Source organism: Cervus canadensis, chromosome 22, assembly GCF_019320065.1.
Source record: "Cervus canadensis isolate Bull #8, Minnesota chromosome 22, ASM1932006v1, whole genome shotgun sequence".
NCBI classification, from domain to species: Eukaryota; Metazoa; Chordata; class Mammalia; order Artiodactyla; family Cervidae; genus Cervus; species Cervus canadensis.
The window spans coordinates 4,346,487-4,365,786 of record NC_057407.1 but is presented as its reverse complement, the minus strand read 5'-3'; the positions used below and the strand labels follow the sequence as shown (position 1 = coordinate 4,365,786).

The following is a 19,300-nucleotide window of genomic DNA, read 5'->3' as shown; positions in this document are numbered from 1 at the left end:
AGCCCCCAGCCCGCCCGCCCAGCCCCGGCCCGATCTCCGTCCACTCTCTTCTCAGGGGCAGCAGCCTCAGCCGAGCACAGGGCGGGCACCACCCTCTTCTGCAGCCCCCTGCCCGCCAGCTGGGGGTACGGGTTGAGGACCTGGTCCATGGACCGTGGGAAGAAAAAGAGGGGAGGGGGAAGGGGAGGGACACGACTGGAAGCCACCCATTCCCCCGCTTCAGGTTCCAGATGAAAACCTGTCTCAGAGACGTGGCCGGGCTTTTTCTAACGTGTGGAAAGGGGGCAAACGTCTTCAAGCATTTTTGGAGTTTTAACAGGCTTAGCCAGGCAACACCATCGTGAAGAGAGGCCGTGAACCAGAGAGGAAAGGTGTCTGTGGAGTGACACTGGGTCAGAATCAGAGAACTCGACCATTTCGTCCAGTGGCCCTAGCGGAGCCCCGAGAAGAACCACACCGTGTAATAAACGGCCTAATACCGGTAAGTGCTCTACCACCTCTGACTGCGTGCCGATGCGGGGCAGGCACTGGCTGGGCGCGGATGAGCGCTAACAAGGCTGACGGCAGACGCTAGAGGATGCCCCTCTGTGTCGGGCTTTATAGGTCCCTACAAGTCTGTGAGAAGGGGGCCTGTGGTCACCCAGTTCAAACACATGAGCAACCTCAGCAAGGCTGCGAGCAGCTGAGCTGGGGCCCCGGCACAGGCCAGTCTGAGCCCAGAGCCCAGGACAGCAGGCTTTGGCCTCCACAAGGGGCCCTGGCTTGTGTGGATGGACGCTCACCTTCTTCGCTGTCTCAAACTCCAGTCCTTCCAGGGCTTCCATGGCCAGCTCGCGCCAGTCGGTGTCTGTCACGCCCAAGCAGGCAATCTGGTAGGCTTCTCGGAACATCTTCCTGTCCAGGTACTGGTACATCGGCGCGGACTGGAGGGTTCGGCAACAGAGAGAAGACTGCTCTCAGAGCAACGCGCAGAGTCAGAGGCACACGAAGCCTGACCCTGCAGAGCTGGGCCGCAGGAACCTGCCGCACCCAGCTCAGGCCTCCCCCCGGCCCCGCTGACAGCCTTCCGTCCGGCCCCTCTGTTCACAGCCATTGAAGCATCGTGTTCACAGCACAAGCCTCCGCTCGCCTCCCCTCCACCCTCACTGGCTGCCCCCACCTCCAGGGTCGGGGGTGAGAGGGGGGCCTCATTACACGATGTCACCCTCACCTGGATTGCCTTTGCCCCCCTCATTCTTTGCAAAGTACCTAAGTCAATTTGTTAGTCACTCAGTTGTGTCCAACTCTTTGCAACCCCATGGACTGCAGCCTGCCAGGCTCCTCTGACCATGGAATTTCCCAGGCAAGAATCCTGGAGTAGCTTGCCATTCCCTTCTCCAGGGGACTTCCTGATCCAGGGATCCAACCTGGGTCTCCCGCACTGCAGGCAGATTCTTTACCATCTGAGCTACCAGGGAAGCTCAAGTCACTTCACAGGCTCTGTTAAAATGTCACTTCTCCCAGAAGGTCCTCACTGACCCCTCAAGGAAAGAGGTCTTCTCCTTGTCCCGACCTCAGGTTCTATCTTAATTACCAGCCTGTGCCCTCAAGGCTTGCGCAACCCGAGGGTGGCAGCGGCGTTTGACTGACCTCCCCCAGCAGGCCCTCAGTCTCCGTCTAATGCCTGTTCACTCTGCTGAAGGAATGAACGACATTACCAAGAGGAAGGGGCCTGGGATGGCCTCCTATGAAGGCGGCTGAGAAACCTGCGGATCCCAAGAAAGGCTGCCCTCTCCTCATCCCTGGCGCTGGGAACCCTTCTCCCATCCCTCGCCTGGGAAGGGCTGCCTTGCCCTGACACCTGTGAATGGTTCCTAACAACTTCTCTTTTTAGGTTTCCGAAGTGCTTTTGGAGTCCCACAGCCCTGGGTGGTAGGTGTTGTTGATGTTCGGTACCTCAGTCGTGTCGGACTCTTTGCGACTCCATGGACTGCAGCACGCCAGGCTTCCCTGTCCTTCACTATCTCCCGGAGCTTGCTCAAACTCATGTCCATTAAGTCAGTGATGCCATCCAACCACTTCATCCTCTGTCGCCCCCTTCTCCTCTTGCCTTCAATCTTTCCCAGCATCAGGGTCTTTTCCAATGAGTCGGGTCTTCGCATCAGGTGGTTAAAGTATTGGAACTTCAGCATCAGTCCTTCCAATGAACATTCAGGATTGATTTCCTTTAGTATTGACTGGTTGGATCTCCTTGCTGTCCAAGGGACTCTCAAGAGTCTTCTCCACAGTTTGAAAGCATCAGTTCTTTGGTGCTCAGGTGTCATTATCCCCTGATTACTGCCCAGAGACTGAGGCTCAAGTGACCTGTTAAGGACCCAGAAGTGGAGCGTGGAAGCCTGGGGGTTGGACTGGGGGCAACCTGACCAGGTTCTATGCCCCTCTCCGCTTCATGTGTGTGTGTGTGTTCTCTTGCACATGAAAACAAGTGTACACTGGGCCCTGGTGGCTTCCACAACAAAAGGCCAGTCAGTGGGCTGAGGCGCTGCCCCTGCCCAGGCCTCCCAGGCAGTGGACATCAATCAGCCAGCACTTCTGTGCTAATCACTCCCAAATGTGGGGCTGGAAGTGCTGTTTTCTCCATTCCCGGCCTTTATCTTAGAAATTTCCTGGCCTGTTTTCTTAGCTTTAGACTGAAGGAAACAGCAGCAAGATTGCTCTGAACGCTCACCTTTTCCGCCCAGCGGCCCCACCCAGCTCTCCTCCCTGGAGGCTGGCAGCAGGGCGTGAAACCGGGAGTGGTCCAGCTAGAATCCTGGCCTGGCGAGGCCACATCCTAGCTGAGGGATTTGGGGTCAACGGATCAGCTTCTGTTTCCATGCCCTGCCCAGCCCACTGGCGACCAGCGCGTTAAGAATGGGAAGGTGCCGGGAGAAAGGGAGCCTGCTCCCTCCCGAGCTGCATTTCTCAGCACAGAACACACCTGCGGCTCCTCTGTCCTTCCAAGCCTTCCTGGGTTCAGATCAAGCGTCACCGCCTCACAGAAGCCTCTGCAAACTCCCCGAGAACAAGGAGCTTTCCTTTCTAAACTCCTCTGGTGGACCACCTTTGTTCCAATTTAGTTGTTTTGTAGTGTTTGCTATTTAAAGATCAGGAATAATAATCATAGGAATTGGACCAGACAAAATCTGAAAGATGGACGCATTGAGCTCCACTGCACAGAAGAGTGAGGCCCCCAGAGGGAGAGGGGCTGCTCCAGGCCGGGGCTGGTTAGGGGGCAGGGTCAGAACTCAAAGCTGGTTGTCTCCCCTCAGGGGCCCCCCAGGTGGAGCCCCACGAGGGTGGGACGGGGACACAGATGAGCACGGAAGCCGTGGCTGAGACACGGGCCGGCCTGGGAGGCGCCATCTGAGAACAGGCGCTTTAAAAGTATTCAAACCGAACAAATGCCCTCTGAGCTCTGCTCCATCTCACTGTCGCATTCCAAGCATGAAGTCACCACCGTCCCAAGGAGCCGGCCCAACCCGGGGCTCGCCGCTCTACTTGGCAGCCCTGACGAACCCATTCTTGCACAAGATGATGTCAATTTCGAAAGGAAACCAGAAATCCCCAGAGCGGGCCTGCTGCTTTCTCCCTCGCCTCTAGGCCAAAACCACAGGCTGGCTGGAGGCAGGGGTGACAGATAAATCGCCTTTGTCTTGGGGCTGCCTCTCCTGACCCCTGGCAGCTCCGAGCTGCTGCGTCAGCAGGACGGCCCTGGTGCGGCCCCGGGGGCCCTGGCTCCTGAATCTGCAGGGCTTGGCAGAGGTGCCCAGGGCTGCCCCTCCAGCTCCTCTGGGCCGGCCACAATCAGGGAGCAGTGAACTGTCCTTTATCTTCGAGGTCAGGGCGGCAGCGCTGGAGGAAAACTCGAGCTCAGCGCGGCCTGTCTGCTCGATGGAGGAAGGCTGAGTTTCTAGCGGCTGTGGGGCCAGGGCGTGGGCTGGGGGGCAGACGAGGGCTGCGGGGAAATGGTCCTGCGGGGTGGGGGGAGCAGTTCTTGCCCCTCCTCCTGCCCCGATTCCACCCATCTCTCCCCTCCTTTCTTTGGCTTTCTTGTTTGCGCTCTCCTCTTCCTCAGATCTGAATTCCACTACCATGTACTGAATAATTGCCCTGTGTCAGGCTCTATTCATTCCGAAGCAATAAGTAACAAGGGTATCATCGTCAGTTTAGAGGGAGAAGCAGACCCCAGCCCCGCCCTGTACAAGAAGCCAAGGGACCTCCCTAGTGGTCCAGTGGTTGAGACTCCGCACTTCCAGGGCAGGGGGTGTGAGTCTGATCCCTGGCTGGGGGGACTAGGATGTCACATGCCTCCTGGCACAGCAAAAGAAAAACAAAGCCAAAGCAGGGAGCGTGAGTGAAGGTGAGACGTCTGGAGGGGGTGCAGAAGGACAGAGCCCAGCTAAAGGGCGATCTGGAGACATGTCTACAAATCCTCCACATGGCTGTGACCTTTGACCCAGCAATTTTCACTCCGAGGAATGTATACCAGTGAGCTCTAGTGCGACTGGTGCAAAGACCTGGCTGGGAAGATGCCCGCCACCTACAGGAGCAAAGAAGCTATAAACGGCATGACTGTCCAACTGGCTGAGTACATCGTGGACACTGTGCGACAGAACAGAAAGCAAGCATCAGAAACAGGGGGCAGGGCTTCCCTGCTGGATGGGTGGTGAAGAATCCGCCTGCCAAGGCAGGAGACACGGGGTTCGATCCCCGACCTGGGAAGACCCCACATGCTGCAGAGCAACTAAGGCCGTGCGCCACAGCGACTGAGCCTGTCTGTGCTCTAGAGCCTGAGAGCCACGGCGGCCAGGCCCGCGCACCCTAGGGCCCATGCCCCGCAACAAGAGGAGCCCCCAGAATGAGAAGCCCACGGACTGCCAACTAGAGAGTGGCCCCTGCTCTCCACAACTCGAGAAAAGCCTGCGCGGCGACGAGGACCCACACAGACAGAAAAAATTAAGTAATTAAATTAAAAACAAAAACCAATGGGGCAGCGGGAAGCCGGTGTGGTTATAACAAAGGGCAACCCAACACTGGGCCTCGTGAGCTGGAAGTGCCGCTGCCGCGCGGCTACCCAAGTAATAGATTTTGTACAGTGGTTCTGCAAACTGCTACCAGTGAGGTCACCTCAGCAAGTGGTTACAAAAGATGTCCGTCTGACTTCCTCCGAGTACAATCACCTCAGTATTCTAAATGCTAGAGAAGCATGTTTACTGATGTGGAGCCGTGTTTCCAGTAGATCGCTGGGTGGAAAAGCCCAACTACTAGGTGATGGCCAATAACGCCTACAAAGTGATGGGTCTGCAAACATGTAAGATTAGGTTAACTAGAAGACGGAGGTGAGGGGAGGTGATTACAAGTCTCTCTCTCTTATTTAAAATCTGCATTCAGTGAAAATATGGTAAAGCTGAGGTTTCATCTACAGGAGCAATACTTAGAGACAAAAATCACAAAACAGTATTTACAGTATGGTTCCACTTTTGCTTCAAAATGTTTACATAAAATCATATACTCAGAAGTGTGTATCATGCGTCTATTATATATACATATAGAAATGGCCTAGGGCGTATATTCTACAATATTTAAGATGACTCTCGGGAGGAGGCGTCCCTGGTGGCTCAGTAGTAAAGCATCTGCCTGCCAATGCAGGAGACATGGGTTCAATCCCTGGTTCAGGAAGATCCCAGATGCTGAGAAGCAACTAAGCCTGTGAACCCCAACTACTGAGCTTGTGCTCTAGAGCCTGGAAGCCGCAACCACTGAAGCCCAAATGCCCTGGAGCCCATGTTCTGCAACAAGAGAAGCCCCCGCGCCTCAGTTAGAGAGCAGCCCTCGCTCGCCGCAACTAGAGAAGTGCTCACGCAGCCATGAAGGCCCAGAACAGCCAAAAATGAATAAATAAATAAAAGAGTGATTCCCGGGAGTTCCCTGGAGTCCAGTGATTAGAGGGCTTCCCTGGTGGCTCAGCTGGTAAAGGATCCACCTGCAATGCGGGAGATCCTGGTTCCATCCCTGGGTTGGGAAGATACCTTGGAGAAGGGAATGGCTACCCACTCCAGTATTCTTGCCTGGAGAACCCCATGGACAGAGGAGCTTGGCGAGCTACGGTCCACGGGGTCACAGTAAGTAACAGTAAGTAACAAGGGTATCATTGTCAGACACAACCGAGCGACTAAGCAGAGCACAGCTGCGATTAGAAGTCAGCGCGTTCACTGCCGGGGCCCAGGGTGGCTCCCTGGCTGGGGAACTAAGGCCTCACAAGCCGCATGCACGGCTCTCAGTGAAGCGCGGTCTGCCACCAGACGACCGTCCTACCTCCCCTGTCCCTCCCGGGGAGGGGGTCAGAAAGGCATGGAGGCTCAGAGAGGCTGAGCTGCCTGCCCACAGACACGCAGGCTGCGAAGGGTCCAGGTCCAGAGCGCCTCCCGCCGGACTGCGGCTGCAGCTGCCACGCCCGTCTCTCCACCCTGTCTCCTCTCCACTCCCTCCCTGGCGGCCCCGGGCTCCTAGGCCCTGCCCCGGCTGGGGGCCGACAGGCTGCCAGCTTACCTGTGGCACCTCCACAGCCGACATGGAGAAGATGTGGAGGCAGAAGACCTTGGAGCCGTTGTAGCCGACCACGAAGCCCTGCAGCTTCTGCTGGTGCACCGGGAAGGTGCTGGCCTTGATGCTGAGGTAGCCACCACCCGAGAAGCAGAGCATGTCCTCACACTGGGTGTTCCAGGCCACACTGTTGGCGTTCGGCTCCTGCGGGCAAGGGACGGTGAGGGGACGGCTCCAGTCCTACACTCCGCCAGGGACTGGCTCCCTAAAGCCTGCATCACACTAAGCTGCTAACATGGGTTAGAGGGAAGGTTGGGAGAGAAGGGATCAGACACAAAATGGACAGCACAGAGGAGGGGCAAGCTCCTCTCTGCACTGCGTGTGCTGGAATTCTTCAGGTAAGCATCACTTCTGAAAAAATTATTATCCCCAAAGATTAATCGTTACATAGGAAGTGAGAAAATCAGCAAAGTGGGATCTAGTTCTATTAAAGAATGAATAAACAAAGCTAGTCATGGAAGAAGATTTAAAGGGATAGATCCCAAACAATTACCACTGATTGTTTGGGGGTAGCTGAGATTGTGGGTAATTTTTTATTTTCTACATTTTTTTGTTTGCCTCAAATTTCCTTTTGGTCATGAATGTCTATTGTTTTTTATGATAAGAAAGAGAACAGTGAGTTATTTTAAAAGTAGAAAATAATATATTGTCTCTGCGCTGACAATCCACACATGTAAAATCCTTCAAGCTAAGTTTCAACAGTACATGAACAAAGAACTTTAAAATGTACGAGCTGGACTTGGAAAAGGCAGAGGAACCAAAGGTCAAATTGCCAACATCTGCTGGATCACAGAAAAGGCAGAATTGCAGAAAAACATCTACTTCTGCTTCATGGACTATGCTAAAGCCTGTGGATCACAACAAACTGTAGAAAATTCTTAAAGAGACAGGAATACCAGACCACCTTATCTGTCCCCTGAGAAACCTGTATGCAGGTCAAGAAGCAACAGTTAGAACTGGACTTACAACAACAGACCGGTTCAAAATTGGGAAAGGAGTGCATCAGGGCTCTATATTGTCACTTTGCTTATTTAACTCATATGCAGAGTACATCATACAAAAGGCCAGGCTGGATGAAGCACAAGCTGGAATCAAAACTGCTGAGACAAAATATCAACAACCTCAGATATGCAGATGATACCACTCAAAAGGAAGAAAGTGAAGAGGAACTAAAGAGCCTTCTGATAAAGGTGAAAGAGGAGAGTGAAAAAGTCAGCTTAAAACTCAACATTCAAAAAACTAAGATCATGGCATCTGGTCCCATCACTTCATGGCAAATAGATGGGGAAACAATGGAAACAGTGAGAGATTTTACTTTCTTGGGCTCCAAAATCACTGCAGATTGTGACTTCAGTCATGAAATTAAACACCACTTGCTACTTGGAAGAAAATCTATGACCAGCCTAGACAGCATATTAAAAAGCAGAGACATTATTTTGCCGACAAAGGTCCATCTAGTCAAAGCTATGGTTTCTCCAGTGGTCACGTATGGATGTGAGAGTTGGACCATAAAGAAGGCTGAGCGCCAAAGAATTGATGCTTTCGAACTGTGCTGTTGGAGAAGACTCTTGAGAGTCCCTTGGAAAGCAGGGAGAGCCAACTAGTCAATACTAAATGAAATCAACCCTAAATATTCATTAGACAGACTGAAGCTCCAATGCTTTGGCCATCTGATGCGAAGAGCCAACTCACTGGAAAAAGATCCGGAGGCTGGATAGATTGAGGGCAGGAGGAGAAGGGGTCGACAGAGGATGAGATGGTTGGATGGCATCACTGAATCAAAGGACCTGAGTTTGAGCAAACTCCAAGAGATGGTGAAGGACAGGGAAGCCTGGGGTGCTGCAGTCCGTGGGATCACAGAGTTGGACATAACTTAGCAACTGAACAACTAAACTACAGTCACCCCAGGAGGCACCCCCGCCCTTCACTTCCCCTCAAAGTTTTCTGCTCAGCTCTGGAGCCCCAGGGACCAGTAGATGTTCATACGTTTCTGCTAGAACCTGTTATAATGACTGAGTTTATAATATACAAACATTATAATGTTTATAGTGAACATGGATTACTTTCATAATGAGTAAAAATCAATGTAAGTGTTTTCCTTTGCAGGGGGCCGGGGCAGCAGAGAGGAGAAACAGATAGCTGAGAACATTCATGTCTCTGGCAACTTGGAGAATTACCTCCCCTGGCCTCCTGCAGAGCCCTCAGCAGGGCTGGGAAGGACACAGGCTCTTCCACTCCTGCTGAGGCTCAGCTGCAGATTCACAACTGGGGCCCTGCTAACCTAGTAACACCTCCAGCCATGGGCATTGAGTCTGGGGAGAAGAGAATAACGCTGAGGGCCCTCTTCTGTGCCAGGCGCTGAGCTAGGTTCTATGGCACCTTGTTTAGCCCTGCAGCAATTCTGTGAGGGGCAAGTACCAGTTTCATTTTAGAGGTAAAGGGCAATCGAGGCTCAGAGATGGTCACTGACTTGCTCGAGAGTGCACAGTAAGTGATGAAAGCAGGGGTGGAGGCAGGTCTGTCTGAAGATAAGCCTTGTGCTCTTTCTTTCCTCAAAACCACTCTGGCTCCCGGTGATGGGGGCGAGTAGCTATGACGGAATGGCCTCAGCCCAGCGGTAGCCAGGCATCCCCTTCCCAACCCGAGGCAGCACCCCTCTGCCGTGTTAATGCCGCTGCCGAGGACAGAGCGCCCTGATGAAGGGACCTCACTCTGCCCACCACACAGGGAAAGCCGCAGCAGCTGAGGAAGCCAGTCAGGGGAGGGTTCAGCTCTGCGCGGAACTCGCTTCAGGCAAATGGCCTTGACCACTTACAAAGCCCTCAAGAGGCAAAGCGCAGCGCCCAGTCCCGCAGAAAGCCAGCCAGCACTGAGCATGGAGCCTGGGGGCCCTTTTCTCCGCTGACACGTCCTCCAGCCTAGGCGTTGTGTAAGCAGTGCCTATTCCCCCAAATACCCCACATCTGCCTGCTCCAGGGGATCCCTGTGAAATGGCTGAGGGAGGACTCCCCCCTCGCCCCTTTCAGGTGACAAAACTGGTCCTGTTCCCTGACTGTGTCTCAGGGCAATCGCAGATACAGGCGGGCCTCCGGTCCGTGAGAAGCAGACTTTTCTGCTTCTTCAGATGTACGGAGAGCCCACACGGGCCCCACTGCGACTTACTATTACTCCTTTACTGCTCACAGTAATCTTATCAGAAAGGTGTAACTTGCCCACTTCCCCAGTGTGGAAGCCAACGCCCACAGGGCTCACCCAGCTCCTGCAGCTCGTGTATGAGGGGCGGGCTGGGCCAGGGCTCTCAGACTCTGTGCCTCTGCACCTCCCTGCTCCCCCAGAGCCCCTCCTGCGGGACTGGGAAGCGAGGGGAGGGTCTCTAGCCCGAGGATCCTGTCCTGGGCACCGCGGGGTCACCTGGAAAAGCAGCTCCTTGGTGTGGATGTCATACACCAGGCACATGTCGTTCTCGTCCACCACAGCCAACTTGTTGCGGGAGGCACTCATGTCCAGGCAGCGCACGGCGGTGGCCTGCTTCAGCAGGATGATGGCGAAGAGATTGTCCACAAAGATCTTGAGGATCTGGCAAAATTTCAGAGGGCAAAGTGTGAGTAACCATGGCCACAACACCCTGGAACACCGGCAGGTTGCTGGAACCCCACGTGCTCTACAGGCGCCATCGCCACTAACTGCACCAGAGGCTCTGTGGAGACGAGGAAAGGGAGAGGGCGTTCCCCACAGGGGACTGAGTGTGGTCCACAGAGGCTGCCTAAGTAAAGACAGGCCCCGAGACCCGACCGACCCACTCGAAGGTCTGCTTGACTGGGGACAGTCAACAACATCACCCAGAGTGAAGGATTAGAAGACAGCACAGAGCAAGAGCTGAGTCACCAACTCACGCAGGAAAAGGCTCCTGTAAACAGTGACAGACTTCTGGTGTAACCACAGCAAGAAGAGGGTGATGGTGAGGATGGGGAGGATGGGGAGGATGATGGTGAAGAGAAAGGTGAGGATGCTGGGGAAGATGATAGGAAGGATGACGGGAAAGATGGTTGAGGATGACGGGGAGGATGGGGAGGAGGATGGGGAGGATGGAGAGGAGGATGGCGGGGAGGATGGAAAGGAGGATGGGGAGGAGGATGGGGAGGAGGATGGGGAGGATAGAGAGGAATATGGTGAGAATGGCAAGGATGATGGTGAGGACAATGGTGAGGATGATAGTGAGGGTGGTGAGGATGATGGGATGACAACAAGGATGGTGAGGATGATGCTGAGGAGGATGGTGAGGATGATGGTGAGGATGGGGAGGAGGACGGCAAGGATGATGGTGAAGATGATGCTGAGGAGGATGGTGAGGATGATGCTGAGGAGGATGGTGAGGATGATGGTGAGGATGATGACGAGGAGGATGGTGAGGACAATGGCGAGGAGGATGGTGAGGATGATGGCGAGAAGGATAGTAAGGATGACGGTGATGATGGTGAGGATGGAGAGGAGGATGGTGAGGATGATGGGGAGGATGGTGAGGAGGATGGTGAGGATAGTGAGGAGGGTGAGGAGGATGGTGAGGAGGAGGATGAGGATGGTGAGGATAGTGAGGACGGTGAGGAGGATGGTGAGGAGGAGGATGAGGATGTTAACAACTACTATATATTGACTGTGTTTGACAGTCCTATGAAACATGGGCTGCGAAACATGCGGGTGAGCCATGTGGGAATCTCATTTTAAAATCTGAGCCTCAGAGAGGTGAAGGCACTTGCCCGGATCACACAGCTCGTGAGCTGCTAAGCATGCACACGGCCCCAGGATCACCTGCCCACAGAGCCCAAGCCCTCCAGTCTTGCACTGGAAGCGACAGTTGACAAGGAAGAAGCCAGCTCTCCTTCACTGTGGTGCTGACACTCTGCAGCCTCTGCTAATCTCATCCCCTACGACTTTCAGCCCCAGGAAAGGCCTAAGAAGCCTCAGCCACAGCCATCTGCTAGACAGCTTGGCTCTCAGGCTTATGCAGTTATATTTTCCCTTTCAAATTTCCATGTAACCCACTTAGAACTTTCTTCTTTTGCGCAAAGAACACACACACATGTCTGTTCAACTTTTTGTAACCTAGATTTTCCACCTCTATTTGAGCATAGGGCCCATTTTCCTTGAAACACCTGGTAACAGCCTGAGGACTAGCATCCTCTGAGATGCAAGTTAGAACACATTACTTGATCCATTCACTGCTCTAACAGGCATCTGATCTAAGGAATGAGCTCCATCTCCCTCTCTGTGAAGACACTGAAACTGAATCTCCAAGTCTCCCACCTCCTGGGTGACGTTAAATCCACGAAGCCTCCATGGCAGCCCAGAGGCTGCAGAGCCAGCTCTGCCAGAACGTGGCATGCTGAGTGGAGGCCACCACGGCTTTGGCTTGACACTGTCCCCATAAAACAGGATCCTGGGCTGCCCTCCAACGTGCCTGTGGGGCGAGGGGTGGGGGTGCGGCGGGGGAGTCCTTTTCTTGCCCCGGGAACCCACCGCGGGGTCACCACTAGTCTGGTTGCCCGTGTCTGCCTGCAGATGACTGGCCTAATGGGAGACGCGAGGGCGCACTCACCTGTCCGTTCTTCAGGCCGACCAACAGACCCTCCCTTCCTGGGGGGCCGCCGATCACCTTGATGTACCGGATGAGAGACTCCATCTGCCACTCCCGCTCCTTCACGCCGCGGAAGGACAGGCACTGCAGCCGCCTCTCCTAGAAAACAAGCGCAGCTCCAGGTGAGCGCCAGCAGGACAGGCGTGCCCGGGTGCCCAAGGAGCTCTGCCTTTGCCTGCAGGGTGAAAACTACCTCCACACTCAGTACCCACTGAACCCCATCCAGACCCTGTGCCTGGCAGCTTCACACAAGCCTCCCCGCGGAGCCCAGCCCAGCCTCCATCTTCAACAGACCTCGGGGCAGCCACAGCCAGGGGCAGCACCGAAGCACATCTACAGCCTGTGGTACCCTACCCCTGGGCTTCCCAGGTGGCTCAGTGGTAAAGAATCCACCTGCGACACAACGGACGTGGGTTCGATCCCTGGGTCGGGAAGATCCCCTGGAGGAGGGCACGACCACCCTCTCCAGTATTCTCGCCTGGACTGTCCCATTGGATAGAGGGGCTTGGTGGGCTACAGGCTGTGGGGTCACAGAGTCAGACATGACTTGGTGACTAAATAACAACAACAACCCCTCAACTGCTTTAATTCGAGATTTTTAGAGAGTTGTTTTTTTTTTTAATAGTATCTTACATATGTGATTCCTAAAGGATTCCTTTCATTTTATCACTTCCAATGGGCCTAGTTTTGCAAAACCAAATCCACCTCTACTTCCAGGAAAGCAGCTGGGCTGGCTTTCTCTTACTGTCTTCCCAAACCTTCCTGGCATCAACCTAGACATCTTCTAGGAAGCCCTAAGTTGACAAATCCTGTTTTGCCAAAAAAATTCTCAGGAAGTAAAAACTTCCTTTACTCTTTTGAGTTGATATAATAAATTCTTTTGTTGTTTAACTGAAAGTGAGCATAAATTTCTGTGTGTATACGTTTACCTAAATGACATTGATCTTCGTTTTGTGGGATATCAGTGTATGCTTCAAGTCATTAAAATATATACAACCCCAGTTCAACAAAGTGCTTTGTGCAATAGAAAAATGTATTTTTCAGTTTTTTTGTTTTTGGCCTCAAGTCTTGTAGGATCTTAGTTCCCCTCCCTGGGATTGAACCCGGGCCCTCAGCAGCGAGAGTGCAGAGTCCTAACCACTGGACCAACAGGGCTCAGTTATTTCAGTCGTGTCCAACTCTGCAACCCCGTGGACTGTAGTCTGCCAGCCTTCTCTGTCCATGGGATTTTCCAGAAAAGATTACTGGAGGTTGCCATTTCCTTCACCAAGAGATCTTCCCGACCCAGGGGTTGAACCCGTGTCTCTTACATGTGTCTCTTGAGTGGGCAGGTGGGATCTTTACCACTAGCACCACCGGGGAAGACCAACAGGGTAGTCCCCGTGTTCTCCAGTTTACGGCCCATGGTTTTCTGGTAGAGTCTGACCTGTCCAGATGCCAACAAGCATGAAAGCAACAGCCACTGAGCTTGACGGATAAGGGCTTTCTCCTAGCAACCAGCTCTAGAGCCGGGAGGTGGGCACCCCGCTCCCGGAGGGGGGATGAAGCGGATGCAGCCCGCCCCCGTGCCCCTGCCGCCCACCTGACAGAGGATGATGTGGTTGGCACACACCACCAGGAGGTTGCACTCGAACTTCCTGGCAATCTTCTCCTTCACCCGGTAGCGCATGTCCAGCGGGTCCTCAGAGTATAGCTCGTAGACGAGGATCTTTTCAGGCAGCTGGATCGCTAATCGATTCTTGTAGATGGCAATTTTCTTGACAAGTTCTTTGCATTTAATCCGAACTGTCAAAGAGGAGGAAAAAAAAAAAAAAACAACCAGCTCGAACAAGAGGCTATTCGGTAAGGGAGAAGGCAGAGAAATTAAAAGCCATCATTTACTTAATGCTAGTGGCAATTAAAGGAGACACACTCATCAAAACACCTTTACAGAGTATCTAATACGCAATCAACCCTGCTGAACACTGAGTTGCATACCATCTTTGTGGCCCCGAGCTTACATCTGAGTCTGCAAAGTGAAAGTCTTTGTGCTACCATCGCTTGCTGAAGATAAATCTCCTCTGAATGGCACTAATAGCCCCTGATGATTAGGAACGCGTCTGGGTAACTGCCCACAGCCCTGGACACTCGCCACCCAGCACTCTTGCCAACAGGGGGCCGAAGGCAGTCTCTGGCACACAGCAGGGCCTCACACTCGCGCTACACGTGGAGAAAGTCCCTCAGCAAGGATGGCGGGGAACTGCCCGGCCGGGTGCGCCCTCAGCATCTCAGGTGGAGTCTTCAATCAGAGGTGCTCCCAGGCAGGGGACCAGAGGATGCCACCTGACTCTCCAAGACACCCCTCGACCTGGACCCCTACACACAGGCCCCCGTAGTGCACTGTGGCCGGGACACCTGCAAACAAATGCCCTTGAAATAAGCAGGTTCTCAGCCCACTGAACCAGCATGGCCACTTGAGTGGACAGAGGAAGGGACTGGCTACCCGAGGCCTGGAACCCTGGCTTTCTGACCAAGCCCGTGCAACCCACTGCCCCCTTCTCTCTGGGGGGAGCACCCGCTAGGAGGTGAGTGGACACAGAGCCGGGGAGAAGCACCCCAGAAGGGACTGTGATCGGAGAGGACACAGGTCCGCAGAGACCCACCACGCAGGTCCCCCAGCCCCCGGCTCTGACTTGTTATATGCTGCCCTCCCTTAGCCAGGCAGTCCACTTCCCCTTAGTATTAGCTGCAATTTTTTTTTTTTTTTTTGGGAGAGAGGGTTTATTGCTTCAAAGACATCTATATCCTCTCCACGCTCCCACCACACAAAACAGCAAGACCCAGTGGTCCAACATGTGTCCAGAACACCAAGGAGCAACACGCCCTACCGTCTCATGTGCCCTGTGAGCAGCCCTGTCAACCTGCCCCTCTTCCCAGCATCTGGGGGCAGAGGGGCCGCAGCTGACGCGCACCTTTCTGCTCGGTGATCAAGTGCTGCACAATGACATCCGTCATGCTATCCCTGTAGGCGTAGCGGTCCTTGTAGAGCCCGTGGACCGTGCTGAAAATCAGCTGGTAGAAGGAAATGGTGCCATCCTGGCAGCCCACCACCTGCGGAGAGCGAGCATGTCAGTTCTCAGCCTGCTGTGGAGACAGACCGTTCCCACCTGCCTGTCAGGAACAAACATCGGCGATCTCACTGGCTAAACACGTCTGACGTTCACTGACTACTCGGGCGGTGCCCCAACCAACCAACTCCCGCTTCTTACCACGTAGTTGGAGTCGGGCTTCACTTTACACGTCCACACCCAGGAGGTCTGCTCCCCAATGGCGCCGAGCCGCACGCCGTCCTTGGTGAAAAGGGACGCTTGCTTGTCTGACCCACCCAGCAAAATGTACTCCCCTTTAGTAAAGTAGCTGATGCAGCAGGGGTCAAAGTTCAGGGAGTGGTCCTTCCCGATCTGAACAAAGAGAACACACCAAGGAAGATCCACGCTGAATTCAAGATCACTGCAACACAATCAAGGGCTTTTCCCTCTGTCCTTTACACGGGGAGCTGGGAAGGTTGGGGAGAGCTGGCCAGCATTCTTCCGGGTGTGACTGACGCCATCACGAATACAGCCCAGGCCTCTACAACACCCCTCTCCCCTCCACACGGACAAACCCTCCGGGGTCTCCCCGAGTCCCACCCAACGGCCCCAGGGCTGTGGCTTAGCTCTGCAGCCAATCTACACCCCAGATGGTTTTTCTCCCACTAGGCCTCCCCCTCTGCTCACAGCCCTTGCGTGGCTTCAGGATTTCCCTCAATCCTGAAGGAAATTTCTTTTTCTTTTGGCTTCTCTTTTCCTTCCCTCCTTCTTTCCTTTTTTAGTACTTCACAAAACTAAGTCCATTCTTTTTCGACAATTGTTCTTTATTCTGAAACTACACTCATCCTATTTCTCTTTAGAACAACCTTATTGAGGTATTTCACACACCATACAATGCACCCATGTCAAGTGTACACTTCATTAACTTTTAATACATCTGGAGTTGTATAACCATCATCACTAACTCCAACACCCCAAAAAGAAGCCCTGTACTTGTTAGCAATCAATCCCCTTCCCCCTCTCTTTCCACCCCCTGGCAACCACGAATCTACTTGCTGTCTATAGATCTGCCCATGTTGGACATTTCACATAAATGCAAACACAGACCGTGTGGCCTTTTGTGACCGCTTCACCCTTGCTGCAGTATGCATCAGTACTTCATTCCTTTTCACTGCTGAGGAATATTCCATTGTATGGGTATTCCCCATTTTATTTTTCCATGCATCAGTTGATGGACATTTTGGTTCTATTTCTGGCTATTATGAAAAATGCTGATATGAATACTTGCATGCAAATTTTTGTGCAGATGTACGTTTTCATCTTTCTTAGATATGGATACCTAGTAGAGTTGCTGGGTCATATAGTAACTTAGCATTTAACCTTTTAGTAACTACTTAAAAAGAGGTTGGGTATACCATTTTATATTCCTATCAGTAGTACACAAGGATTCCAATTTCTCCATCCTACTGGGTGTGAAGTGGGTCTCATTGTAAGTTTGATTTGCATTTTCCTGGTAGCTAATGATGTCGAACATCTTTTCATTTGCTTATTGGGCCACATGTATTTCTTGTTTGAAAAAATGTCCATTCAGATCTCTTTTCCATTTTTTAATTAAGTTGTCTTTTTATTATTGACTTGTAAGAGTTTTTTACTCCTTGGAAGACAAGCTATGACAAACCTAGACAGCATATTAAAAAGCAGAGACATTACTTTGCCAACAAAGCTTCATCTAGTCAAAGCTATAGTTTTCCCAGTAGTCATGTATGGATGTGAGAGTTGGACTATAAAAAAAGCTGAGCACTGAAGAATCAAAGCTTTTGAACTGTGATGTTGGAGAAGACTCTTGACAGTCCCCTGGACTGCAAGGAGATCCAACCAGTCCATCCTAAAGGAAATCAGTCCTGAATATGCATTGGAAGGATGGATGCGGAAGCTGAAACTCCAATACTCTGGCCACCTAATGCAAAGAACTGACTCATTTGAAAAGACCCTGATGCTGGGAAAGACTGAAGGCAGGAGGAGAGGGGAACGACAGAGGATGAGATGTTGGATGGCATCACTGACAAAGGACATGCGTTTGAGCAAGCTCCAGGAGCTGGTGATGGACAGGGAAGCCTGGCGTGCTGCAGTCCATGGAGTCACAAAGAGTCAGACACGACTGAGCAATTGAACTGAAGAGTTTTTTCACATATTTAAGATGCAAGCCCCTTATCAGCTAAACGACTTGAAAACTTTCTCTCCCACTCCGTGTGCTGTCTCGTCACTGCTGACGGCGCCGCCTCTCCTTCTAGGGTGAAGGTCACACTCCTGAGGTTGGTTCCCAAGATCCTTCTCTGTCGAAATGAGCCTCTCACAGTTTCCTAAGTGGCCCATGCTCTTTCAAACCTCCAGCCATTCTCCACAGCACCCCAGCACTAGACAAGGGTGTCCTTTCCCCCTTCTTCTCCACCAGGTGTCATCTCTTCCAGGACACATCCTCATGTCTCCCTGCTCACCCAAGGCCTGAAGGGCTAGCCTAGCAGCCGCTCATAAATGTGGAGTAAATAAAGCAAATACAGGTAGGCAGGGTCACGACTAAGACAAAGACTTTACAGACCAAGCTGCATTTCAGTTCGACCATTTACTGGCAGTGTAGGACCTTGGGCATAATATTTATTCCACTGCCCCGAGACTTGTCTGCTCATATCTAAAAAGCAGACCATCAGACTTTCCTGACGGTCCAGCGGTTCAGACTCTGCACTTCCCCTGCAGAGGGCGTGGATTTTATCCCTAGAAGAGGACATTCCACATGCCTTCAGTGTGGCTCAATAAATGTAAAAAGTTGATCATCAGAGTACCGACTTCGCAAAGTTTTGTAAGAATTAAAAGAAATAAAGAATGCACAGCACTGAGCCCAGAACGTGGTGTCATAGGAAACGCTCAGTGAACAGGAGCTAACACAAATAATGAACAGTTACTAATAATGCAATCTCCAAACGTGAAACAGACTAAAACCAACAGGCGTGACCAAACCGGTACCTCCCCCAGGCTGGCACAGACCCGCATACCTGTTTTCCACTCAGCTGGTAGAAGGAAAGCTTCTGTCCCCAGTCAGCTACAGCCAGGATGTCATTACGTTCCTCTCTAATCAACAGAAGACAAAAGAGGTTACGTGGGTCCAAGGCCTGCTGGTGAGTGTGGCCTGAAGGGTTTAACAAACAACAGGAAAGAGAAAGCCCTGGTCAGGCGGTCAGACTGCCAAGTGCCGGACAGGAGGACAGAGGCCAGAGGGCTGTGACGTGGGCCTACCCATCAACCGGTCCAGTAGGAAGGGGAAGGTGAGGTCAGCCCTCCCGGGATCTGTATCTCGACAGGATGCCCTACCATGCGGGTGCTCATGGTGCGGGGACATTGCCACCGTGAAGAGGTGAGACCCCTTGTCTCACAGCTTCCTGGAAGCAGAGCTAACATAGCGAGGTTGGAGATCCGAGAGTACTTTCTCTTACACACCACACAAGATGGGGAGGGGTGGAGAGACGTGTCTTCGACGGTGGGAAGGCATGGATCGTCTGATTCTTTTTTTAATGGACAGAGGGGAACCTTGCTTGCTCTTCCTCAAGAGGAAACTAACACCCAAAGCTCGGTTCCCTTGCAGTTGGGGTTCTTGCGCAGGTGGAATGGTTTCTGATTGGACCTAGCAGGAAAGAAAGGTGGCTTGCCACGACCAGCCGCTGTCTCTGAAACCGACTGCCCAGTGGCATCAGCGTCCTGGAACTGCGGCTGCAGGAGCCGCACAGGAGAAACCTCCTCGGCCAAAGCTGCGGATCGGGCTCCTCAGGAGCCGAGTTCGAGAGAGGTTCCCAGCCCTCGGGCACTGGCCAGAACCCACCTAACCTTGCTGCTTCTTCATTAACTCCAGCGTTTTGAGCCCAGGCCCTGGGGTCATCTGACAGCACCATGAGACACTCAGGCAAAGCACGGTGCAGCCCTATGAGCA

The 19,300-nt window shown here is 52.8% G+C and overlaps 1 protein-coding gene across 4 annotated transcripts in view; it reads right to left on the bottom strand.

The window, feature by feature from the left end:
- IFT122 (intraflagellar transport 122) overlaps positions 1-19,300 on the bottom strand; it is a 65,411-nt gene that overhangs the window by 25,824 nt on the left and 20,287 nt on the right. For all 4 annotated transcript variants that reach the window (XM_043442166.1, XM_043442165.1, XM_043442163.1 and 1 more), the window contains 8 exons: positions 18,372-18,447; positions 15,505-15,696; positions 15,208-15,346; positions 13,839-14,041; positions 12,218-12,355; positions 10,036-10,200; positions 6,571-6,768; positions 783-923 (listed from right to left, as the gene is read on the bottom strand). In XM_043442166.1, the coding sequence (XP_043298101.1) occupies positions 783-923; positions 6,571-6,768; positions 10,036-10,200; positions 12,218-12,355; positions 13,839-14,041; positions 15,208-15,346; positions 15,505-15,696; positions 18,372-18,447 (1,252 nt within the window). The remainder of the gene's footprint in view (positions 1-782; positions 924-6,570; positions 6,769-10,035; positions 10,201-12,217; positions 12,356-13,838; positions 14,042-15,207; positions 15,347-15,504; positions 15,697-18,371; positions 18,448-19,300) is intronic.